Source organism: Tenrec ecaudatus, chromosome 5, assembly GCF_050624435.1.
Source record: "Tenrec ecaudatus isolate mTenEca1 chromosome 5, mTenEca1.hap1, whole genome shotgun sequence".
In the NCBI taxonomy this organism is placed as follows: domain Eukaryota; kingdom Metazoa; phylum Chordata; class Mammalia; order Afrosoricida; family Tenrecidae; genus Tenrec; species Tenrec ecaudatus.
In genome coordinates, this window is record NC_134534.1 from 139,546,730 (window position 1) to 139,574,118 (window position 27,389).

The following is a 27,389-nucleotide window of genomic DNA, read 5'->3' on the forward strand; positions in this document are numbered from 1 at the left end:
CCATATGGATGTTCCCAAGAAATGAGTTAGTGAGTTAAAACATGCTGATCTTTCGGCTAAGAGTCAAAGGCTTAACAATTGTGCTACCAGTTTTCTTTTGACCCCATGTGGTTGATGGTTTTGTGAGTGTGTACGTCCCTGGTATTATTGATCACCCAAGAGGCCTTCCTCCATTTGGCTGAAAATTGAGCCAGTGGGATGCATTTAGTTCCAAGTTTAAAAGGTGTTGAAGGCCATTCTCTCTCTCAGGGATTCTACCAGAGAGGTCAGTAATGGTAGCTGGACCCCTCTAGTTCTTCTGTCTCAAGGAAGTATGGACTGAGATGGTCCATTAGGCCTTTGGTCTAATTGTTTTCTTAGATCTTGGGATTTCTTTCTTCTTCTCTGCTCTGGTGAGGGGATCCTACGCTTCAGAGGGCCCCTCACAAGCTTTTAAGACGCAAGCCCCTCCTCTTTACAGTAGGATGAAGAACACTGCCTCGTGGACCATGTCATGCTACTTGACATTGGTTTCCACTGGGACTGTGATCCTGAACCCACAGGTCCAGTAATGGACTCCCTCTAGGTGTTTGGTTCTGCCTAAGGTGTTTTCATGCCTTTGCCCCCTGTCTGCTCTGTTATCTTCATGGACTACGTGTACTGCCCAGAAATAGTCTGAAACCTGTGGGTGTTCATGGGTATCATTGGCTTCACCTTCCTGCCCTAGTTCACGCTCAATGATGGTTACAACTGTTACTGCAGGATTCCATATGGACTCATCTCTGCCTTTGCGTCTTTGAACTTGTGTGTGCCCCAAGCATCTCCCTTTGTGCTGGTCTTCCCCTTATTCCTGCCTACGGCCTTATTGACTTTCATCTACCTGTGACTTTCCCCCTGTACATCAAATGCTTACAGTTGAAGGCCCTGTGCACCGCAGGTGCTCAGTAACCACTTATTGAGAAAATGAATGCACGTTGTAGTCACAGATGATTAAAGGGTCTCCCTCGCTGTATTGAATACTATTGGCTACACACACCCCTCTCTGATATCATTTCTATACACAATCAGAACTTTCTAAGAAAGCATTTAAGTCTGCATAAGAGCAGACACATGCCTGGTTTGCATGTAGTCCTCTGGAGTTCAGGCTCTCTCCGGAGTAGCTTTTGACCAGGGAAGACGGGAGTTGGTGGGTAATTACCTCACCTTCCCCATCTCGCTACAGCAATAACTCTGAGGCTCAGTCTCCACCATTTCCTGGAAGTCTCAGTTGCCCCAGTTACTCACTGTGGTAATGGGCCTAATTAGTCCACTTTTTAAAAATTGGCTTTCATCTTTTTCCTATTCCTTACTTTTAGATGGTGCTTTCAGGGATCACCTCCCAAGTAAGCTACTTGTATTCAAATCCCTGTGACAGGCTGTGATTCCAGAAGAACCTACATTAAGACACCCATTCCACCCAATTCCTTCACCCCAGTGTACTCTGTGGAGAGTGTTGCAGTGTAAGTAGGCCAAGTTCCAATCTAGCAATTATACAGGTTGGTGAGGATCCATGCCAAGGGGTTGGTGTAGAATAGTGTGCCCTCTATTGATTTTCTATTTAAGTCCTTCCATGCCAGTAGCCATGCTACCACACTTGTGTGTGTGTGTGTGTGTGTGTGTGTAAGACATTCCTTACAAACTATAGCTAATCTCTTCACACTAGGATTATCCTAATAGGATTACCTCTCTTATCCTGGATCTACAGCTGAACTCTTGTGCAATTAGTTCTTTGCATTAGACTCTAGAAACAATAATTTCAACAACAATGATACAATTCATTGAACATCTTACATGTATCAGGTTCTGATACATAGTTAATTTGTATGATCTAATTAAAGGTCATAACTACACTATTAGGGAAGTCCTGTTATTATTTCCTTTTTACAATAAGGAAAAGGAAGCCCAGGGAGATTATACCTTGCCTGAGCCCTGGTGGTGTAGTGGCTACCCATGGGGCTGTTAACCACAAAGCTGGCAGTTCAAAATCACCATTTGCTCCTTAGGATAAAGGTGAGGCTTTCTACTCCCACAAAAATGTCTTGGAAATGTACAGGGACAGTTCTACTCTGTCCTAGTTCTACACTGCCCTAGAGGGCTAGTCTGATTCTGGATGAACTTGATGGCAGGGAGTTGAATTTTATTTAGCAAGAAGCCCTGGTGGCACTTTGGGATAAACATTAGGCTGCTAACTTTAGGTTGGTGGTTCAAACTCACCGACCACCCCTCAAGAGAAAAATGAGGCTGTCTGCTCCTATAGAGATTTTCAATCTCAGAAACCCTATCTATTCGAGGGTCTCTATGAGTCAGAATTGACTTGATGGTAGTGGGGTTGGTTTTGGGGATTTAGTTAGTAAGTAGCATAACTTAGATTTAAGCCAAGGATTTAGATAGAGATTTGATCATGAACTCTTTGGCTACACCATTTCCAAATAGAACCTCTGTCCACAGAACCATTTTGATGTCATAACAGCCAATGCTGGTTTCAAGGCACAGTGTCAAAATGCACTGTATTTTTACATTTTCTGAAATTTCAGCCCAAAGGGTAACATATTTCATTAACAAGAACAATAAGCCAATGCTTCAAAATATTTGCAAAAACAGTTTTTCCTGAACACAAGATGTAAAAATTGCAGTTCTTTGCAATTTTATTTTTCCCAAATTAGCCCTTTTGGCAACAAAACAAAACAAAACAAAAAACCCCATAAAATGTTTATCATCGCTTCTCTGTGGCATAAATCTTAAAAAAAACCAACCTCTGTATCTCCACGGGGCTAGCATTATTAGATAATGGCCACAATGTCCCAGCTTTCCTGGCATCTACCAGCACGGGTGCCTATGTTCCACACTAGCGCGGGACAATCACACAAGTGGTGGGCATCATACGAACAGCTTTCCTTCAACCAGGGCCCACCTGAGCAGCCAGGTCCACCTTTCCCGCAGCACAAAAGTTCCCTTGCTGCATCTGAAGTCAGGACCATAGTGGTCCGGCCCAGAGCCTCACTTTCCCACTCCATAGACTCCACACAGCCTCTCAGGGCTCACCTGGGTGCCTCTCCATTCTCTCACTTGGAAGGGCTCCATTCTCTGGTAAGGGAAACGCTCAGGTCTCCTAATAATACTGCCGAGTGTAACCCAACGGCTCATTGGAAGGTTGACGGGGTCACCCCACCCAGTGACTCCACAGGAGAGAGACCCAGTGATCTTCTTTTCCTGTAATCACCCCCCAAAAACCCTATGGGGCAGTTCAGTGCTATCACATGCAGTTACTATGAGTTCCAATCAATTTGATGGCACCCAGCAATTAACAAGGAAATCCCCCCCCCCAAAGTGAGATAAAAGCATGTTAATAAATGGGTTTGTTTGTTTGTTAATGTTGACACCTGGGGGAAGAGAGTTGAAGAAGCACCTGTTGTGGGTAGAATATAGCATAGGAACTACAGGTTACTATGGTGCCCTTTTGTTGCTTCTAAGGCGATTCTGCTAGTATATTTTTAATTCCTCTTCCTTAGCTACAAACATGAAAATACTATAGGAAAAGAGAACATATTGAATGCTAGGCTTTGTTTCAAGCAACTCACACATCCTTCATTCAACATTTATAACAATCAGAGGATACAGCTAATATTTTCACTATCTCACAAATAAGAAGCAGAAATGCTCATCTGTTTTCCCAAATGCCACACAGCTAGTAAGGGATTTTGAACACTTCAGAATTCAAACTACATTACATTGCCTCTGTAGATTGATAGTGTCAGAAGTATTTAACATTCGTTGAAAAAAATCTGAAAAAAATGTCAATAAATATTTTTTTAAGAGTATTGGGCTCAATCATAATTTCACTATGTACTTTCGTACCTTGATGCAGCAGCATGACAACCAGCCACACACGCTAAGTTGTCATTTCCACAAATATAACTCCAGGTGTGTTGTTTCGGTGCCCTTTGAGGAAGGCTGCATGATTGATCACCACGTTTGGAGAATATATATTGGATAGACTAACTTAAAATATTCATTATGCTTTCAACGAAATTCATTTGGAGGGCTTGGGGGTGCACTTCAAAGAGCCCTGATGGTGCCATGGGCTATGCATTGAGCTACTAACCACAAGGTCAGGGGGTGGAATCCACCAGCCACTTCTCAGAAGAAGAGGTGGTCTACGGGGTAAAGATTAAAGTCTTAGCGACCCAAAGGGGCAGTTGCACTCTGTGCAAAACGATCAGTTACTACGAGTTGGAATCATGGAAATGAGCATGGAGCACCTCTAAAATCTGAGCAACCATCTAATTTTCAGAAAATGATGGACTCGGGTGAAGCACACTCTAATATCACAGTCAATTGGAAAAGATCATAGGAAAAGATGATCGGAAATAGGTGCTATTTTTGCTATCTCCCATATAGGAAGCAGAAATGCTCATCTATAACACTGAGATGTGGGTGGAGAAAAGCAACTGGAGCTTCAAGTAGTAGTCACAAGAAGAAAACCACAAGGTGCTTGGGACTGAAGGTGTTGAAGTTCAATCACGTTGTTTTTCGCATGAACTTGAACATTTTGTACCACAATTTGGAATGGGTGCTAATAAGAATCTGCCTATCCTTCCTTCCATCCATCCATCCATCCATCCATCCATCCATCCATCCATCCATCATCCATCCATCATCCATCTATTCACTTATCATATTTAATAATGACAGTTCTCTTTGGCAATGCCTGCGCCTTAGATTGAGTTTCCCAGAAGTAGATGCTGTGACCAAGATTTGGATATATCTTATTATTTGAAGAACTCCTTCCTGGGAATGTGTGTGGGAAGCATGGGAGGTAATTAATTTTCATCCATGATCAGATTTCTATTATGGGAAACTGGGATGCAATCCTGCTGGGTACTTTTGGAAAATGGCATGGAACATGTCTTACAGAGTTGTACCACATGAAGGGGAAAGAAGTTGGGGGATTTATCTCCTAACTCTTATTTCAATTGAACAGGACTGGTCCAGGGGGTATCACCCTTCAGTATTTCTGGGTTGCCCTGCACACTGACTAAGTTCCTGTCATAGGAGCTTGCAGTAAGAAGTGAGCAGGAAGGCTGAGAGATTAGGGGATGTGGGTAGGCATTGACAATATCTATGATAGCCGGTTATTATAAAATAAGGTGTTATTTTTATAAAATTCCATATTCTTATAAAATAAGACATATATTTTTATATTCTGATTTTTAAATTGAACATAGTACCCAAAGCACGGCACATGTTTTAAAATAAATATAAACAGTATATATCATATGCCTATTATGTATAAATATGAATACATATATTTTAAAATCTAAGTTATGTCTAATTATATATAATTTAAGGTATTTTGAAAGTAACTACCTTTTTTTTCAAATTTCTTGCTGCATATCTAGTTATTTTCTTAGAATAAATTAATCAAGTACAATCTTGCTAATTGCCTAGAGCAGTAATTACTAAGCCCATATTTAAAAGGATACTTGAAATTGACAGCAGATATCCTTTTCATCCAGATGGATGGAGTCTCAAGACACATAATAACTTAATTTAATTTTCATTATGAACCTTCCTTATTTCTCTGTGCTCAGTAGTTCTCAGCTGAAACAAGATTTTAACTCACTGGAAACTTACGATTGGTCTGTTTGGTAAGGCAGTTTTTCAGCATATGAGTGGATTGCTTTGAAGAATGGAGAAGCCAATGCTTTATGTACAGGAGATCCTTAACAAACTTGGTTTCTCTCTGGAAACATCATCTCGTGCAGGCTTAAGGTGAGAAGGTTCGAATCATCAGAATTTTATACTCATATTTTACTTGTTTGAGGGAGAATACATCCAAATCTCCTTTCTAGTTCCCAGCATCCTCTCTTTCCTACTGAAATAGCTCATGAAAATTTTAATAACATATCCAGTGACCTTTTCTTAGCCTTTCCTCCTTTACCTCTTTAGAATAAGAAGCAAAGGAGCCTCTACTTAGTAGCTGCTCAGTGATAACATCCTCACCCGGCTCTTCCTCAGCGACTCTTCTTCCTGTCTTAAAAGTGAAGGCAGGCTTCCCAAACCTGACCCTCTGTTCCCACTCTTCTCTCTCTGGAATGCTTGCCTTCCAGGACACGATTTTCCTCTGTGAAGAGGATTCCCAGAACTCCATTTGCTAATTTCATCTTTCCTTATATTTAGTGTATACCTTCTTAGCAGAAAATTTCTTTCAAGTCTCTAAGACTCTGAATCAATTCAAGTGATTGTTGTCCACTTCAAAGTACCTATCCTTCATTTTCTCTCTGAATTAGGTCTCGTTCCTTCTCCATATTCAACCACTTGGGACACAAAGTCTTCAGTAAAAAAAAAAATTACAACAAGACCGAAGGACCCCACCATCAGCGACCCTCCCTAGAGTTTCTGAGGGCCTGCGTCTTTATGGAAGCAGACAGCCTCACCTTTCTCTAAAGGTGAGTTTGAACTGCCAACCATGAGGTTAACAGCCCCAAACTTACCTGACAAGCTCTTCAGTCGTCTGGCCTAAACTACCTTTGCAATTTCATTTTTTGCTTTTTTCCCCCCATCATAAACACTGGCTCAATTCACCATGCTTTATTCAAGCCAGAATATGGCTTCTTGTTTTTATTGAAATTAGTATAAAATTCAAAGGCTTAGGCTTTTTTTTCTTTCCTGGTTGACTTTGATTAAATTTCCTCCCACTCAGTCTTCACAATCAGTATAATAGCAATTTTCTTTATGGAGATGGTATAATGATTATACAATATATGCCAAAATGTCTAGCAGTCTGACACATTTTAGATGTATTTTAACTATATTCTCTGTTCATACATTCATTACAGTCTTTCCTTTGAATGTTCTGTTCTTTCCCACTTATGACTTTTAAAATCTGACCCTTCAAACTAACCTTTGTCATGATGACTTGTCTCGTCCCCATTGTCCCTAAATCCTCTGTTCTCACCTCTCCAGTCTCTTATTCAACATGTGTCATGTGCAAAGTGTTAATTCACATTCCTAGAATTAGCTTTCTTTCTCCAAATCTAGGAAGTTCCTTATCGTGAGAAACTCTATTTCACACATCTATGCGTAAAGGGAGTACTAAAAATAATGAATCCAGAATCTTACTTATCAAATAAGTTCTATACCAACTTGGCATGGGACACATATAGATTGTCTATTTCAATCACAAACATATACTAGTTATATGTTTTCATCAGAAATCTAAAGGAAGGTCAGGTGATAAATGTTTTTTTTTTCCATAGTAAAATAATATATACCAGCGAGTCAAAATATATGCCTGCAAAATCATAGAAATCTTTAATAAACAAAAAAACCACAATGTGAAGCTATTGTTTCTTGACATCCTCCATCTAGGTCTATACATTGCTGAAGGCAGAGAAAGAGTTCTGTGTTCTCTGATTTACACCAGGTCAAAATGGCAGTGTTGGCATTCTCCAGGGACTCAAATCTTGGTCATTTGTCATGTTCTTTGAATTTGGGGAACAAAAAGAAGTCTGTAACTTCCTTATCTGTACCAGGGTACATGCTCTGGTCTAGCTGGTTTTTTAAGGTAGAATTGATTGGGGTTGTGATAGTGGGGGGTGGGGCTGCATTAATGAACTAGAGAAAAGTTGTATGTTTTGTTGGTGCTATACTGTGACCCTTCTGTAAGGAGATGTCCAATTGTCTGCAGATGGGCTTTGGGTCTCCACTCCACCCAGTAGCAATGCTTTTTGACTGGCCTTCACATCACTAAAACTCCAAAAAACAAACAAACTCACTGTCATGGAGTCAGTTACAACTCATGCCGACCCTGTAGACTAAGGGGTAGAATGGTCCCTGTGGGTTTCTGAAACTACTGTATCGCTTTATGGGAGTCGAAAGCCTCATTCCTCCCAGGACTGGCTGTTGACTTCAAACTGCTGACTTTAATTAGCACCCCAGAATGAGTTAATATATGTGTGCATACATGTGTTTGTGTGTGTGTGTGTGTGAGGTGTGTGTTGTCAAAGAATGTAATGGTTCTGATTTTGTGTCAACGTGGTTGGTCTTAAGACTCTCAGTGGTTTGTCAGTTAAGATGCTGTTATTCCCCCATGATGAGATTTTTCTCAGGGGTATGAACTGCTTCCAGTGGAAGCTGAGGGAAAACTTGCTTGCTGTCCCTGGATCATACATGTGGCTCCTGGTTATGTAGACTCGAGTTAGTGGTGTGCTGTATTCCTGAATACTCTTAGAAGTTAGCAGCCTTTTATATATCTGTTCAACGTGGATTCATTCACCTCTACAGCCAGAAGCTTACTGTCTGACCCAATGATATTGGGACTCATTAGCAACATACCATCTTCACCTGCTAATTTGGGCTCATCAGCACCTGTAGCTGTCCGAGTCAGGAGAAGCCTCCAGCCTAACATCTGACCCACAGATTGTAACTTTCCTGCCTCAACAACTGTGTGAGTCATTTCCTGCTTGGAATGTGCATACATGAGTTCTACGGGTTTTGCTTCTCTAGAGGACCCAGCCTAAGGCACCCGCAGTGTTGGCACACTCATTAGAAACAGCAATATAAGTAGCTCATAAATTACCTATACTTTCTAAATTAACACAATTCCACATTGCAAAATACTTGTCCAATAACTAGTTAAATAGCTTCCTTTGATCTGTCATTTAGAAACTAATTGTGTTGTTCAAATGACTTGGCAGTAGAGTTTATTGTCTTCCTTGTGTTTGCAATAAACTGCATTGTTCAATGCTGCTGAACATTCATTTTATTTGAACGGTTATGATCAAATCATTGGCATTGGCTTATGATTTTTAGGAGAAAATAATTTTTTTAATGATTTACATTATTGCCACCCTTATGAACCCAGACTCTTCCGGCATAAATGACTTCAAAATAACTGTATAAATTGTAGGCTTTCAGCTTATTATTCAGATTCTTACCTTCAAGAGGGTAAAGGTTCAGCATTTTAAAGTATCCAAATGTAAAATTAAAATGGCATCTCTAGTAAAATTGAAGCTATTTGGAGTGGCATATGTTTATCTCCTATATTGGGCATTAATGGAACACACATGCTAGACTTTATGTAAGAGGAGGTAATTCAGATTTCAAACTAATTCAGATTTCTCAATAATATATAGTATACCGGCAATGGGAAGCAGAATAGCAAAAGCTTCCTTACATCTTTCTAGAAGAGCAGTTTTTCAATCAAATCTAGGATGCCTATGATCTTGAAGGAATGACCCAAGTCATTATTCCTGCCAGGTAGCATGAAGGCAAAGCAGACCCTACAAGCTTCAGGAATAAGTTTACTCAGCATCTTATCCTGTTTCCCAGCTATTGGAAATTTTTATGTCCTGTCCTAGATTCTTCATGCTTACGAGTAAGCCCACATTGACATAACTATGCTCCTCTAGAGGCCAAAGAGGTCCTCCTGAAGTTTCTGTAGTTTCAAGGACTCGCCATTCATATTTCCATCATCACAGACAATACTTACTATCAGATTAATAGAAATTATATGCTTAATTTTTAAAAATTTGGGCTTTCTTATTAGTTATCAGAATATATACTTAAACAGGGGTGTTTTTCATATTTGTCTGTTCTACTCCTAAAGTCTCTCAGCATCATGGCCAGTATGGATTTTTGTATAAATTCTACTTCTTCGTGATTCACTGACTACAAGTTGGTCATTGAAATAAAGAAAGCCCATTGGATGAAAGATTGGAATGTGTGCTTCTTCTAGTGATGGGCAAGGGGGTGCTGATGTCAAGGGTCCATATAGAAGAAGAAGGTTTGGAAATGGATTGTGGTAGCAAATGTACAATTCTGCTGGATATGGTTTGATGTATGTATTAGTTCCAATTAATTTTAAACATGTGCATTAGAGGTACAACAGTGCTAAGAACTGTGCGATCATGTGACACTTACTCCCTCATGTCTCTCCCTCCCATCCTTTCCTCATAGTAACATTGATGATATAAGAGTTTATGAGAAATATGTTTGGGGAAAAAACTGTATGCACCTATTTGATATTTTAAATAGTGGGTAATTTGAACTTTTCTCTATAATTCCAGTTCTAGTACAGTGTCTGGCATGAGAAGAACACTCAAATGTTTGCTAAATTCAGGGGAACAATGGTACTATATTAGTAATATGCCAGAACAGCGTCTTGAAAAAAAATACACTGTTATTTTTTAAAATTACACCACTCATTTGGTACTAAGTATCTGGGAGTTTTACAGAAATAAACTACTTAAAAATTGAATTCAATGAATCCATTTTGGATTAATGGAAAAAAATCACATGATGGCAGATCTGGGACAAGACCTTGTAGGTATCTCATCTGCATTTTATAGACAAGGCAAAGACACAGATAAGGCATTATCTTTAATACTAAATTTGTAAAGAGGCCGAGAGTGTTATTCTCAAGCAGTTTAGGTATAGAAATAGAGATTGCAAGGTCTGGGTTTAAGTCAGGTAGGCTTAAAACTTGACTTTGCTACTTGATAGCTAAAGAAAAGTAGGCAATGTCTCTCTGCTGCTAGTTCTTCATTTGTCAAATAATCATGGTCCTAAGCACAGTGACTGGCACATGGACAGAATCTTATATATTGGTATTAATAAATGCATCAGCCAGGATTATACAGCCAATATGAAAACAGAGATGATATAATTTAGGAACTTGGGAGACTGGGTTTAGAATGCAGATGGAGATCAATGAATTATGCAATTGAGGTTTCCAAATTGACAACCCAAAATACTGCATTATTTCTTGGAAGATGAGGCTATGTTCGCTTGAGGGTGCAGCTCCTACATCCTCCTGGTGTGAGGTGGTAGATGGGCACTCTGCACGTTTAGACATTTGAGCGAGGTTAGGCAGAATCCTTTCTCTTTACCAAAGAGCTCCTGTGACACTGTATATTCTAGAGAATTCACAGAAGGAAGAAAGTCCACGCTGGGGGGTAGACGAGAGGGCAGCACCATTCCCTACCTGAATGGGTAGGCAAACGCTATGTCGATGCTGAGGTTACTTTCTGTCTTGTTGACACAGTCCACACTGAGCCGCAGGCCTCCTGAATAGCCACCGCATGTTGCAAATGCAAAGATGGCAAAAAGCTGGGGAGAAAAACAAAAGAAAAGGCAGCGATTAGATTGATGTTGGCCTAGTCTGATCTATCAATAGGAGGTTAGTGTCTAGACCAAGTGACCACCACGCTTGCCCAGGGGCAGAGGATGAAAGCTGCGTAATGAAGAGGTAGGGAGCTGGTCTGAAAGAAGAGCTGGACATGCTGGAGTAAGTCCCCGGGAGAAAATTAAGGACAACCACGAAATAACTGTGTGCAGATGTCTGAAAAGTAGTCATGTCTTGACAGGATAGATGCAATGTTATAGTCAAAGGCTCTGGAAGGCTACGTCCGAAGGACTGAGCAGTGAGTATCTGCAAGTTGTTTCTCTTTCAGCACTTCTCATTGTGAAGTCGCTTTACAGAGCAACCCATCAGCTTTACGTTCAACAGTTTATACAGCTTTTGTTTCCACTCATCCATTGCAATCCCTTCATACACCGTCATCCCCCCCTGCTTCCTGGTTCTAATGTTCCTTTTCCCTTACTCTCTGTGTTTCCGTATAAGTGCTGACATTTGGATCTTAAATGATTGATTATGCTAAGGCAGGGGTGACTTCAGCTCCAGACCTGAAGGCTGACTAAGGCCATGGTCTGAGGAGTTCCTACCAGTCTCTGACCACTAAGCCTGATCTCGTCTACCACTTTGAGTTTGGTTCCACCTTTTGACTCCACACTAGCTCAGACCTTCTATTATGATATTTCCCATAAAAGTCTGGCGCAGCCAGGAGATTCGAGTTCTTCAGGAACAGGGACGCGAGGCTGGTGTTTGCCTCTCCAGAGGTGTTCTGCTGTTGTTCTCCCGCTTCTTGACCACTTTCCCCCACATGTCACGCAATTCAATCAGATTAAGATGATTTGTACAATCATCACCACAATCAATTTCTTTGCATCCTTATAGTTGTTAGCTCCCATTTCCCTTCAGCATCCCCAGCCATGCCCCTACCTAGTTACTCTCTATAGATCTACCTAGTGTAGATTTCACAGAAAACCACAGATTCTACTGAAAATCATGCAAAACAGAACAAAATCATTCAAAGCAAACAAATGAAAACAAAAGAACCCAACAACACTGACTAGACAAAACTGAAAAAACCTCAAATGAAGAGAAAACAGAAAATCTCTAAAAGGGAAACAGCTTTACAATGGGTCAAAAGGTAGATCCAACTGCATCTGCCAAAATCAACTTTACAATGCTCGCTCTATCATGGTACGGCTATTCACATCCCGTAAGTATGGCTGCAGGGGCTCACGGACAATCCACATGAGAACCTGTAAATGGATTTTGGGCTTCCACTGTCACCCACTAGCCTCTGTAACATACGTGTTCACAATTTAGACTAGGATACTATTCCGTCCTTCAGATTTGTAGACTGAATTTTTTTCAGCAGTAAGATCGCCACCCCACATTTCTGAGATCTTTCTAGATGGATTTGAACTGCCAACCTTTCAGTTCAGGTTAGCAGCTTGTTTGCATACTAAGCATGGGCACCATCCAGGGACTCCCAAAACCACTCAACAAAACAAAGGCTGTGATGCTTATCAAATTGAATCAGGGAAGGGAAGCTGATCTTTATCATCCCTGTGGTACAGACATCTCCTTTCTCAGGACCAAGGCTACCTGTTGAACTATTGGTAGGAATAGGGAAGGGGAGATTAAAGATGTTCAATACTTAAATTTAGGTTTCATTACATAAGATTGAATGTTTCTGCCCTTTGTGCCAAACTGAACTATCTTTGTTAGGAAGACTTCTTCCCGAAGAAAGAATGGAGGCGGGGAGTCCTACAGCCTGCATATGGCGGTGGAGATGTTCTTTTCCTGATCCATGGGAGAAGGCAAGGCTTTCTATCCCCTTAAACATTGACAGCCTTAGAAACCCACAGGGGCAGTTCTCCCCTGTCCTATAGGTTCGCTAGGAGTCAGAACCAACTTGATGGCGGTGAGTTTTTAAATTTTTAATGAGCCAGGTACTGTGAGCATAACCGTGTTCTCTGTTCTTATATTCTCTTGACAACAGTGGTGTGAGGTATCTGTGTTTTTATGACGTGTAATATGTCTGGATTAAATATATTATAGAATTGCATTGTTATTATTATTCATTGCCACGATGTTCCCCCAATCCCTGACTCATGGTGATCTCATGATTCCCAATACTACAAAATTCCCATGATTAGTTTTGGGTCAGACCATGGAATCTACACATAGGGTTTTTATTGGCTGATATTTTGGGGTGAGGTAGGGGGTAGATTGCCAGGCTTTTCTTCCTGAAGGGTTTGCTGAAAACTATCCCACACCACAGCCACACATTAAGTCTCCACTGTCAGACAGGCAACGGCTGCAACTGAGGTGCATCGACCAGCTGCTTCAAGCAGTTGGACTTTAAAATGTACCAAGTAGGAGTTAAAAGGAGTAAAAATCTTGTTAATTTCAATCCTTATTAGTGATAAAAAATTACTGTTGGTTTTTCATTTGATATTAAACCATTTTGCATATTACCGCATAATGAACTTAAGATGGAATGGTCATTATGCATTTAAATAGTTCAATGTATTAGCTGCATGGAAAACATCAGATTATTGAAACCACATTACCACCACCGCCCCTCGTTTTTTCCCTCAGCCTCTCTTGAGCTCTGAACACCCAAGGCATTCTACAAGAGTTAAAACTTGATCTCTGTAGGCTTTCAAGTTAAGACTCTCCCTTCCAACAGTCTTCACAGATTAAAGATAAATCACACTGTGTGGCCAATAACAAAGTCACTTGGGTTTGTTGAGGACTAAACAGATAATGTCTATGTAGTACTGAAAGAGATAGATGCTACTGAGTGAATAATTTGTCAGAGGGATGGATGAGTCCAGAGTAGAGAGATTGACTCCAACGGCCCACAGGAGTCTGGGCCTGTAATTAGAAAACTCTAAGATCCAGCAGGGAGTGTACTGGAGGCTCTTGGGGTTGGGGTTGGGGGTAAAAAGTCGTTTTGTGCAGAAGAGAAATGTGGAGTGGGATGAAACTTTGGAAATTCTTTCACTCATCCCCTCCCAAGACATTTGCTGAGTCCCAACTGCTCCACCCTAAGTGCTAGTGCAAAACGGAGCAGTCTAGAGTCAGGCAGACCTGAGTGTGAGCCCCACTCTTAGTCATCAATGACATTTTAGATGAGTAACTTGACTTATCCAAACCTCAGTTTCTGCAACTGCTCAATCAGGAATCATCCACTGGTTCGTAGAGCAGGTGGTTGATTATGCATCTGCGATCTCTATTAGACATAGACAACACTCCCTTTAGAAAGACGGAGAGATGGGATAACTGCATTGTGCAGCCAAGATGGAGGGGGAACTGGATGAGAATCTAGGAAGGCTACAAGGATGGTGCGGGGTTCGGTGGGGGGGGGGGGGGCTTAAGGAACCAGTGTCTGTGGCATATAAGGAGAAGTGAGAGTCAGGAGCTCCATCTGAGACACACACTAGAATGACTTCCAGAAACTAGGTAAGAGATGTAAAGACAGCGTGTGTGTGTGTGCATGTGTGTACCCACATGTGCTGCCATTTTCTTCAAACTGCGGGTTCTCTGTGCCTAGCCTCAGACAATCCAGAATGTCTGTCTTTCTGGATGCTAATGAAATCTCCCAGCTCCTTTTCTTGAGCTAAGAACCTACACAGAACAAAAGTCCATTTACCCAATCCAATGAATTTTAATACCCCTGTTTCCCTCAAGATCCCACTGACAAAAGAGACATGAATCCTCCTACAAATTCTAAGATAATCAATATTATTGCCACTCATCCAATTGGTTATGGCCCCTGAGATCAGGAGACCAAAATAAATCTTTTGCAATGAACTCTTTATTTCACGTCTGTCATGTTTGAGCTACAGCTCTGTTCATAACAACAACCAAATTACTCTCTAAATGGACAAGATTAGCCTGCAGAGATTTCTCTTGTATACGATCTAATTAGAAACACATTCAGGTGAAAGAAAACAGAGGAATTGGCATACATTTCCTGGGTTAATAAGCAAAACAAACCCAAGTCACTCATGGCAGGAATTGATGTACTTGCACAAGTAATGACCCTAAAGATTTTCCCTTCGAAAAGGGCAAGTCATTCCCTTCTTGGAACTAATTGAACCACACAAGTGATATCATTAAAAGCTGCTATTAATCCTTCTGGGTCATTTGCTACACATAGTTGAAAGCAATGGTTTGGACTCGGGCAAGAAATCAAGGTGATATTGGCATTCCTAGGGTCAGTGGTCTACATTGAAGTCAGTGTGGGGGCATCTCTCAAGACCTGGACACCAGCCCAAGCACGAGGATGCTTTGGAAGCAACCAGTGAGAGCAAGGAGAACTGCTAGAAAGGAATCAAGACCAAGCTTTAGTATTGACATCTCCATCAAACTTTGGGTGCTGACAAGCATATCTCCGGGGAATAAAAGCGCTGATTTTCAGAATATGCCAGTTCCCATGGTGTAATTATTACCATCGTGGTACAACGTAATATCCTTGAACTTGGACGGGGAAGAGATGTACACACTGTGAGCGGGACTCAGCACTTTGACATTGTTTGGCTGGTTCCCTCCCCTTCTAGCAGGTCCAATGCTGCACTCTTGAGCTCATTCACCACTCACTGACTTGCCTACCTAGGTAGTTATTGTAACAAAGGCAACTGCTGGTGCGTTGGCCATATTCCCTTGACGTATCCTAGATGTCACCTGCAGGTTTGGGATTCTGTCCTCAGATACTGCCAAGGCTTCCTCCCTCATCCATTCCCGGGACTTTGTGAGTTCTCTAGTAATAGGAACGTGCACAACCTCTGCATGGAGCAGGCTGGAGATTCCTTGGAATGACTTCATCAACTTCCCAGTTTCTCTTTCTCCATTCCCCAGGGCCTCATTGTGTGTCTTGGCATATGTCCCAAATAAGCTTTAACCAAACTCATGTCTTAGAATCTCCTTTTGGGGAAACACATCAAACAAAGTTAGCCAACATTTAATAAGTGACTTTTTGAAGTGATTCTGACCTCAGTGACCCATTGATATTCTGAATAAAACATAGGCATTTACTGGTTGAGTTTTTTGGAAATACATCACTGGACCTTTCCCCCAGACACCTGTCCATTAGCAGCTGAGTGTGTTAACTGCTCACATCACTAAGGGACTCTTTCAAATATTTACTAAACACCTATATGCGTTTCAGTTATGCATGAACGCTAAGAGTCCATTATAAAGGGAGTCATGCCTCTGTGTCTACTCTATATTAGGTTTCTGTACTCCTAGCTATAGGATGAGCAAGTGGTTTGTGGCCCAAACCCATTAGCTGCTCTCATAAAGACTGACAATTTCAGAAGCCTACATAGGGTTCCTATGAGTCAGCTGCAACTTGATGGATGTGGGTTTGGATGACAGTGCTATACGGTGGTGATAGTAACTGAATCATGCTAGAGGAAAATATGGTATTTACTTGCAGGGGAAGTGTGGGTAGATGAGATGGCTAGTCAGAAACCAGAAAAGCATATCAGATGCACCCAGGCAAAGAGGGAGGGAAAAAAAAAAGTTTGAGGCAGAGGGAGCAACAAGGCAAAAACACACAAGTGGGCAAATGAGAAACACCAAGTCACGTCGTTGGTATGACTATAGTATACTTTGTAAAGTGAGAAGGGAGTGATAAGGGCCAAGAGGCAGGTAGGGGTGTGTCAGGTACATAGTGGCAGGGATCCAAAATATATGGCTAATAGGTCATATCTAACTGCATCTACTCACTTACATGCTGTCTATTGTGTCTTTCCTGATAAAACAACAGAGCTGCGCACTGTGACAGAGACAGCACGTCCCACCAAGATCCTAAACATAAAGATTTTGTTGGTGTGAGGCCACCTGGGACTTATGGAAGCTGATAATGTAGGGTGTCCCCCAGAGGTGGGGAAAGCCTATATTTACACTTTACGTAGGCCACCCTGGTTGCAATGGAGAGCGTACATTGATTGGAGAGGGAAGGAAAGGGCTAGTTAGACCAGACTTTTTGCTTTCCCAGACTGTCTTCAGAAAACTGTTTACCAACAGGAACATGCCCAAGTCAACTCTGCACCCTTCATTGTGACAAAGCATCACAGGCGGCTCAGACATCTAACGGCGTAGATGCATATATGAATGAATGGTCAAATTATGATGAGAGAAAGAGGAACTTAGAAAAAGAAGATTTGGGCACCAATCCAAGAATAACAAACAATGTCATCGATGATGATGACAATAATAATAGAACAAGCACTGTTTTGTTCTTTGTTCCATTCTCTCCGGTTAGTACCCTCTTTATCTATCTAATTAAGGCAGAGGATGTGGCTCAAGGGATATCATTGCTGATGTCAGATGGACCTTGGCTGATATCATAACATACTAGAAAGATGTTTATTTGTGTTTTATTGACTATGAAAAGGCATTCAATATTGTGTGGATCTTATCAAACTATAAATAGCATTGAGACGAATGGGAATACTTCATTGTGCCCATGTGGAACCTATACTTGTAACAAAATGTCATCGTATAAATAGAACAAGAGAATGCTGACTGGCTTAAAAACAAGTAAGGTGAGGCTCGTGGTTATATCCTTTCACCACACTATTCAAGCTGTAGGCTGACCAAGTAGTCAAGGAGCCAGACTGTAAAAAAGAAGACCACCAAGATATACAGATGGCACAATCTTGCTTTCTGACAACTAAGAAGACCCGAAGCACTTGCTGATGAACATCAAGGATCGCAGCCTTTAGTACTGATTGCAATTCAATGCAAAGAAAACCACGATCCTCACAACTGGACTAATAAATAATAAAGGAGAAAAGAATGAAGTAGTTAAGCATTTCATTTTGCTTGAATTCACAATCCATGCTCCTGGAAAGAGCATTCAAGCAAACAAGCAATGTATTGCACTGGGCAAATGTGCTGCACGGGTTCTCTTTGAAGTGTAAGGAGGTCACTTTGAAGACTGAGGTGGGCCTGGCCCAAGCATTTTTAAATTGCCTCATATGAACTTGAAAGTCAAAGAATGAATAAGTAATATCACACGAGAATAGATGCTTTTAAGTTATGACATTGGTGAAGAATATTGAAAGTACCAGACCCTGCCAGAACTATAAGGAGGTACCCCCCCAAAAAAAAACTCCCCAAACAAAACAACAGAAAAGACTCCACTGGGTGGAGCTTTCATAGTACACCTTTTTACCACTTACTCTGAGTTAGTGCCCCCAATGGTATTGTCTGGGAAGGCCCTCTCTGGTCACAATGAATTCCTTCATAAAAGCACTTTCGCTCCAACCTCATTTTTTTTTTTTTTTTGGTGATGGATGATTTAAGAGAACAGCGTGTGCTGTGGAATTTTGATTCCTGCTCAGGGAAAATGCTGCAGAAACTCTTGTGATGTTGAACACAGTTTATAAGAACAACTCTGTGGGAAAACTCAAGTGTACAAGTGGTTTTCTCATTTAAAAAAAGGTGAAATGTCGATTGATGACAAAATTCATTCTGGACGACCATCAACTTCCTGAACAGACAAAAATGTTGACTCGTAATGCGTTTGTACTAGATAAGACTGTTCATTCTTATTATTATACAATTAATTATAAGTTTCTATTTAGAGGTTCTGAAAAGATTGCCTAACAGTGTGCAACCAAAAAAAAGACCTGATTTGTGGCAGATGGGGGACTGATTTTGCCACCTCGACAATGCACCTGCTCACACAGTCATCTCAGTGCGCCAGTTTCGGACCCAAAACAGCATGCCTCTCGCCCCACATACCTTACTCACCTGACCTCACTCCGTGGGACCTCTTTTTGTTTCCGTGAATGAAGAGGGATGACATGAAAGGACAGCACTTTGATGACATAGAAAAGGTGAAGAAAAAAACGAGGGAGGTGCTGTCAGCCATCCAGAGATGAGTTTGAAAAATGTTTCCAAGAATGGAAACACAGATTTGACAAATATATTAAGTGTAATAGAGAGTACTTTGAAGGTGATAAGGTTGCTTTGTTAAAAAAAAAAAAAAGAAATATATATCTTTGAAAAAAAATCTGTTGTTTTTTTGGGGGGTGGGGGTGGTATTGCCTCATATAAGCAAATCTGCTTTGAAAGAAGTACAGCCAGAATACTCCTTAGAAGTGAGCAGGGTGAGGCTCCCCTCCCCTGGTTTGGATATATCGTCAGGACAGATCAGTCCATGGAAAAGGCCCTCATGGTCGACAGAGGCCAGTGAAGGAGCTAAAACCCTCAAGGAGATGGACTGGCACACTGCCTATAACAATGGATCCCCCAAAACAACAATGACTAGAAGGATGAAGCAGGGACAGACAGTTTGGGGTTCTATTGTGCAAAAGTTGCTATGAGTATGAAGTGCTTAATGACAACTAAAAACAACCATCTATCTATAGTAGCTCATTTAATCCTTTCAATGACCTCCTGCATTACAAATACAGTCATATATGTTAGAAACAAGGAATTGGCAAATCAGCAATCCCACAGTCATCATTCCCGTTGGTTAGTGAAGGAGTCATGATTCGAACACAGATCTGGTTTTCTCTAAAGTTTATCTTCATTCTCTCCAGTTCTCCTGAGAGAGGGAAAGGTGCTCTAGGAAGAACATCCCGTGGAAAAAGTAACGCAGATATTCCAATTATGAGCTTAGAAAGGCGTTCCCTGTCACAGCAATGCTCAGAATGTCATGTGAAGGTTAAATGAAGCGTCTGCAAGATAAAGCCCCAATCATGCAACTCAACGCGAGTGCTAATGCAAGCCTTTTGCTCTGCAGCTTCACAAGCCATCTGGGGAAGTGAGTGAGAGTCTGGCATGATAGGAACATGTGAAGAATCAGGTATGAGTAGGTTATGCCAATTATGATTGACAAGTCCCGCCTCCTAATTGTCAGCCACCCACAGATGGGGGTGGTGGGTTTTTCACTTTCATGCAACTCAGTCATTTTACAGCGTTGGGATTAAAGAGGCTCAAACTCTCTCTCTCTGCAATGCCCGCCCCTCTAATGAGCCTCACTTTTCCCTTCTCCACTTATGCTTTGTCTTGGGCTAATGAGCCATTTGTTCTCAGCAGCCCCCAAAGACATTTCTAGAAGCACAGTTTATAGAAGCAGATTCTTTCCACAGTAGCCCTGGAAAACTGAGGGATGCATACTATCAAGATATTTTTTAGTGCATAAGGGCTTTTGATTATCTCTGGCTTCCTTCACTCTCCACTCTTGACCCAGGAGGGCCCCAGCAGACTGATAAACACCTCTAAAATGTAATGCTTCATTGCTGCTCATCTTGACTGAAATAATCCTTTATTAAGAATTTTTTTCTCCTGCTGATAATTACTTTCCCTAGGAAACTGACGAAGCCCCTTCTCAGTCATCAGGTTACAGTTATTGTAATGGGTATAACATGAGCCCCCAAGGCTTTTGTGTCAAACCCTGTGGGCCTCTTCCTGCCCCTTCATGTGAGATAAAACCCGAAGACAGTCCTTTGTTTCTTATTTGGAGGGACAGGCCCTCAGTCCCCAGGTTATGAAAATGATCCATTACTGAATGGGCCTTTAAGGACCTCTAGATTCTGGTGGAAGGGTGACTAAAGACCACCATTCAAGGGAGGCAGTGTACTGAACTATGTCAGCCTGTCACTCTGTTTCCAGCTACACAACAGACAGGCCTGAAAGGGACCGATGATGCTAGGAAGACATGCTCATCTTAGATCAGTCAACCCTTTGAGATCCAAAGGGTAGCATTGGCCCAAGGACAAAGCTCAGAAGTGTTAAGAAAGAGGAATGGAAATAGGAAACAGAGGGAGGAAGTAGGATAAGTGATGTTACATTGTGGGGACTGCAATCTATAAAATGAAACAAACAGTGTATGATTTTTAATGGAAAAGTGATGATCTCCTTTGTAAACCTCCATCTTTGTTTATAAATAAGAGTGAAAAAAAACTAACAAAAGGAACTTGAAGGTAAGTCGCCACGTATATGCCTATAGTTCCTATTTAACCTTACTTTACTGCAGGAAAAAACTTGAAACCATGTCAGTGTTTTAAAAGCTACATGGGCAAGTGAAGGTGACAGTGATAAGCAATTTGTTGCCAGTAGGGGTTAGTTCAATCATTTCAAAGTGAGGGCAAATTTGCATAATATTAAAGGGCAAATAAGAGTGATACATAAATTGAACATAACATTTGCAATCCAGAGACTACTTGTATTACAAACACAAAGGGTATATATATTTACTGCATACCACGATCTACCTTCTTAAGCGGTTCAATCTCTTCCACACTGCATTCCCCTTCCTGTTACCCATCTGAAAATTGGATATGTGCCCTGCTAGCTGACTGATTTGTATGAAATCCTCCCAGGAAAGAGCAGCCTTACATAACTGACACTTCACATCATCACCTGCGGGGTTCTGACCAAGCCTTGCAGAGGGAAACTCTAAATTACTTACAAGGCAAGAGAAGGCTCCTTTAAAATTTTCTCAAGTTCGACAATCAGATAAACCCTAGGGACGGGATCAGTTGGCTTAAAAAAATCATTTTATTGGGGGCTCATACAGGTCTTATCACATACATACATACATACACATACATTGTGTCACGCATATTTGTACATTTGTTGCCATCAGTATTTTCAAAACCTTTTCTTTCTACTGAGCCCTTGGTATCAGCTCATTTTCCTCCTTCTCCCCCCCACCTTCCCTCCCTAGCAAACCTTTGATAATTTATAAATTATTATTTTATCATGTCGTACACTGACCAATTTATCCCTTCACCCACTTTTCTGTTGCCCATCTCCAGGGAGGGGGTTATATGTAGATCATTGTGATCTGTTACCCATTTCTTCCCCTACCTTCCCCTTTTCCTCCTGGAATTGCTGCTCTCATTATTGGTCCTGAGGGGTTTATCTGTCCTGGATTCCCTGTGTTTCCCAGTTAGCTTAAAAAAATTTTTTTTAATTAAAGCTACTGTTAACAGAAAACCTGACCTGTACTGTTTATCTTTCACAAATATCAAGGAGCCCAGAACTTGGTAGCTACTGGTATGGATGATGTCTGGTCTAGTATCTCTCTGGTTCTTAGGGTGTTTGCCTCATGGCCAAAAAGTGGCTGCTGTGTTCACTTCAACTGCAAGGGAGGCCAGGATTTGAGCAGTCAGCTTTCCTGGACCAGATATAGAAGAAATAACCAGTAAAAATCAAGTTACTGTCGAATTGAACCGGACTCATGCTGACCCCATGTGTGTTAGAATAGAACTGAGCTCTGTGGTACTTTCAAAGGTTGATTTGTTGAGAGATAGATCACCAGACCTTTTCTCCAAGGCACCTCTGGGTAGACTTGAACCTCCAACTTTTAGGCTAGCAGTGAGCAAAGGTTTGTCCCACGGAGGGATTCTTGGGGAAGAGACGGGCAATTAGCCATTCTCTATGGTCTGCCACAGGATAGAGAGGTGACCCAAGTCAAATAGCCATGCCAGGTGTGGTATAAAGGCAGGACTCATGGTTTAACCCATCCCACATTTGCCCACTTTATTTTCCCTTGCTGGGGCTGAAAGAGCTCTATCCCTTATATACAAGTTGTTCAATTTAACTGTTATCCATGAATTTAAATTGAAATTTCTACATGAATTTATTTTCTTGTATATAACTAATTAACACAAAACTTTAAAACAAAATATATACTGGAAATATTAGAAATAATTTGAAACCAATATAACAAGGGTAACTATATAAATTATTATATAGTCAATCAGTAGCATATAATGCAGTGGTAAAGGAGAATAGACAGCATTATACAAAGATGCCCACATTCTGGTATAAAGAAAATAAATCTAATTACCAAATACAATGTATATGTAATATATTTTTACAAAAGGGAATATTTATACATTATTTTTGTTGTTAGGTGCAATTGAGTCAATTCCTATTCATAGCAACACCACGTGCCACAGAATAAAGTGCTGCCTGCTCCTGAACTATCTTCACATTCATTGTTGTACATGAGCCCATTGTTATAATGATGGTGCAAATCCATCGCATTGAAGGTGCAATTATAAGCATCAATTGTACGTCCAATTAAAAAAAATTCCTTGACAACTTCAATATTTTCCCCATATGTACATTTTGTAGACATCTAAAAGTTCTAGAGAAATAAGCACTGAACTATTATTATTAGTTACCTTGGAGGAAGACCTTACTTTAAAAGTAATTTTGAATTATTTCAATAATCATGTATTCCTTTTGGAACTAACAAAAGATTTTTTTATTAAAATTGCAAATTTAGGCAACCTCTAGGTTAACTGAGTGAAGTCATCTCAGATCTGTCATTAGAAGATTGTGCAATTTTACTTTGATTTGGTGGGAAAAGAGCACCTACTGCTTTTGAAATTATTTTCAGAAGTACTTTCAAATTATTTACATTTGTGGTGAACCTAAGAGGCATGACATTTCTGACCTGCTTATTTAAGTATTTTCCCAAAGCCACTCTTTTAGAATCAAGGTGAAAATATTTCAAAATATGCTATGGGAAACTGTAGTGCACGTATGGTGTCAATCAATTGCTGAGTAAAAAATGCAACCTATCTTTCACCAGATTAAATGAGGGTAATTTTAAAAAATGAATCAGTTCCATATCTGTCATAATGGGATAACAAGATGAAATAAAAATTCAACAAAGCCTCTAACTCCACATTGCTCTCACTTCTCTGACATCTGATTAGAGAGGATCTCTTGATTCTCTGAAGAGCAGGTGAACTGTACTTCCCTTGAAGTAATTCCGATAACTCTTGAACTTGATGTTTCCTTCCTGGGAACATTTGGGATATGGATTCTTACCTACCATAACCACCTCTTAGAGCATTCCAGAAAATAATTTATGTTGGGTATCTTGCCTGGATCCTTCTGCTTGATATGACAATGGGAGGGAGATGACTCTTGTTCTGAAGTCAAAGCCATGAGCTGTGTTTGACTATCCCTAGCCCAATCATGATTTTATGTTACTACCTAATGGCAAGACTTTTTAAATGGAAGATAAGGTTTCTGCTCACTGCCACCACGTCCATTCTGACTCATACCAACCCTACAGAGCAGCGTGCAACTGCCCCTTTGGGTTTCTGAGGTTGTAACTATCTTCACAGGAAGGGAATTCCTCATCTTCCTCCTGCACCTGGTGGGCTCAGATGGATGTCCCTGTGGTCAGCAGGCCAAATTCAATACGTTTACTACACACATCTTTAAAAAAGCAAAAAAAACATGTCTAGTGTTTTCTCTCTTTCTTTATGGTCTTTTAAAAAGTAATTTTATTGGGGCTCATACAACTCTTATCACAATCCATACATATATCAATTGTGTAAAGCACATTTGTACATTCATTGCCCTCATCATTCTCAAAACATTTGCTCTCCACCTAAGCTCCTGGCATCAACTCCTCAGTTTCCCCCCTCCCTCTTCCCTCCTCCCTCATGAACTCTTGATAATTTGTTTTCTAAACAGGAAATAAAACTCAAAGTAGAACTCAATTCTTGTTGCATTCTGTGTGTTTAGTATGTCTTCTTTAATATTACAAAGACCTAGTGTTGCAGTGGTTAAGTGCTCAGCTGCTGAAGTCAGTGAGCCAAACCTACCAGTGGCACTGTAAGAGAAAGCTATGTCAGTCTTCTCTGTAAAGACTGATGGCCTTGGAACACTATAAGTCAGTTCTACTCTGACTTACAGCAGTGTTATCCATCTAAATCAACTCGGTGCCAAGGGGTGGGATTTGTTCTGTAACATTTAGATATTTCATCAACTATGGCCACCATTTGTACCCATAAAGCAGCTTAGAATAACAGCGGGTTATTTCAGAAACGTAGTTGATCCATAACTGCCCTAAGCTGGATTCTTTAGAGAATCAAAACCAGCGAAGCTTCTATAAGCCTATGCCCCATTGTTGTGGAGTCAATTCTGACTCATAGCAACTCTATCTGTAATTTCTGAGGTTATAAAGCATTATTGGAGAAGAAAACCTCATCTTTCTCCTGCAGAGTTGCTGGTTGAACTGTTGCCCTTGCAGTCAGCAGTCCAGCATTCACCCAGCAGCACCAGCAGGTCCCCTTAAGCAGATATAGAGGTTTATATTATGGAAAGAGCACAGTGTAGAAGCAGGCAAATTCTGAGCCTGTGTTGTGTCATGTGTTATGTTACATGTTAGGCTAAGGGTTTCTTCTGACTCACATAAAGGCAGAGCTGATGACTTCAAGATCTGCAGGAAGATGAAGGGCTTTTGGCTGCCGAGGGGCATGCTTCAATGTTCAGGATCAGCAGGCAATATGATAAAACATTGACTTATGTCCAACTCACCGAAGGTGGATGAGCCAGACTCAGGCTCCAGACCCAGCCAAAAGGAAACAGGCTATTCAACAATGTCTATAGGTATGTTGCAAACAGGCCACATGTTGAAGGAGATCGCACATGGGGATATCTTAACTGCCAAACTGATGAGAATCCTGCCCTAGCCAAGTTGACACAAAATATTAATTATCAAAAGAGCTAATTGGCAAAATTCAATCAATGTCATTTCACCAGACAGCAAGTCATTAAACAGGAATGATTCTCTCACCCCTCCCACCCCCTGCTCTGATTTTAAATACAAATTTACTTTCACAAAAGACAAGCATTCCATTAACAGAATAGTAGAAGGGTGTGTGTGTGTGTGTGTGTGTGTGTGTGTAAATCTATTCTCATGCTTTTGGGCTCCACCACCTATTTGCCAGTTTTTCCTATAGCAGTGATTTGTGTGCTACTGCGATGCAGGACGCTATGCCACAAGTTACTTAAAATATAATTAGGGTCATTTCTAGTGGATAGGCTTCAGAAAATTAGTCAATGAAAATCTTATGGATCACAATAGACTATTGTCCGACTAGCTTGCCTTGAAGCACTGGGAGAGGACAGTGTTGGCTGTTCTTTGAAGAGTCAACAAGAATGTGGGCTACCCTCAGTGAGATGAATCAATGATGGGCTGGGATATGCTAGTGACCGTGAGGATGGTGCAGGACTGAGTGGTTTCATTCTGTTGTAGATAAGGTTGTCTTGGGTTGGAATCAACAGCAATGAATCATAACAATGCCTTGTGGGCATATTAAATATTATGTAAGGCTTACTCACAGCAAGCATACAGTATATTGATGCTCCCAAGCAGCCACCCAAGTATCCTACAGAATCAGTCAAAAAACCAATTTAGTAACTGAAGAATTCTGAAACATGAAAATAACTATGTACAGAAACTTGAAATCCTTTCCTAATTCTACTTTCTTTTAACGCCTCACAAGTTGCATACTCTGTACTGCTCAAATTTAAATTAAAAACTTCTAGTTTTGTGCATTCTGATTCTTCACCTGGAAATCAATCTCCAGACCTCTCAAACATGGTGCACAGTCATCAAATGTCCTCTGTAGCTATATGGAAACTGTTCCAATCTATTATTTTTGATTATGGAATGAAAAAGAAGCAAATTTAAAACAGGCAGTTAAAACACAGTACATGATTAGCTGTTCCTAGCAAAAAACCCAAAACCCACAATACTAGAATTTGTAGCACCAGTTCTAGAGAAACAGTTTAAAGTATAGTTTAAGTTATATTTCTGATTATAATTATATTCATCATAACTATTGGTGGCAACAACAGTTGCCACTTATTGGGCTCCTTTTTGTGCCAAGCAATGCATTAGGTGTTTTACACACAATCATATCAACCTACTGCCATTGAGTCAGTTTTGACTCATGGTGATCCCATGCATTTCAGAGGAGCACTGCTCCTTAGGGTTTCCTAGGTTATACTCTTGATAGAAGGAGGTCACCAGGCCTTACTTCCATGGTGCTGCTGAATGGGTTCAAACCATCAACCTTTAGGTTAGTAACAAATACAAACCCCACTGCCATCCAGTGGAGTCCGACTCACAGCGACCCTACAATACAGAGTGGAACTGCTCCTCCAAGCCCAGACTGCACATCTTTAGGGCAGCAGACGGCCTCATCTTTCTCCACTGAGCACCTGATGGGGTTGAGTTGCTGACTGTTCCATTAGCAGCGCAGCACTGCGTTGACATGTAAGAGTTAATAGTCAAGAGCAAACCATTTGTATCACCCAGAGACTCATCAAAAGCTCACAACTGCAGCTACCACGATTAGTCCCTGTTTAGAGTTAGGTAAACAGAGACTTGGGGAAGTTAAATGACTCTTCCAGGGTCACACAGACCATGAAGATAGAG

General features: G+C 40.8%; 1 protein-coding gene across 1 annotated transcript in view; it reads right to left on the bottom strand.

The window, feature by feature from the left end:
- SYNPR (synaptoporin) overlaps positions 1–27,389 on the bottom strand; it is a 403,239-nt gene that overhangs the window by 138,305 nt on the left and 237,545 nt on the right. The window contains exon 3 of the mRNA XM_075550739.1: positions 11,006–11,130. Coding sequence (XP_075406854.1) covers positions 11,006–11,130 — 125 coding nt within the window. The remainder of the gene's footprint in view (positions 1–11,005; positions 11,131–27,389) is intronic.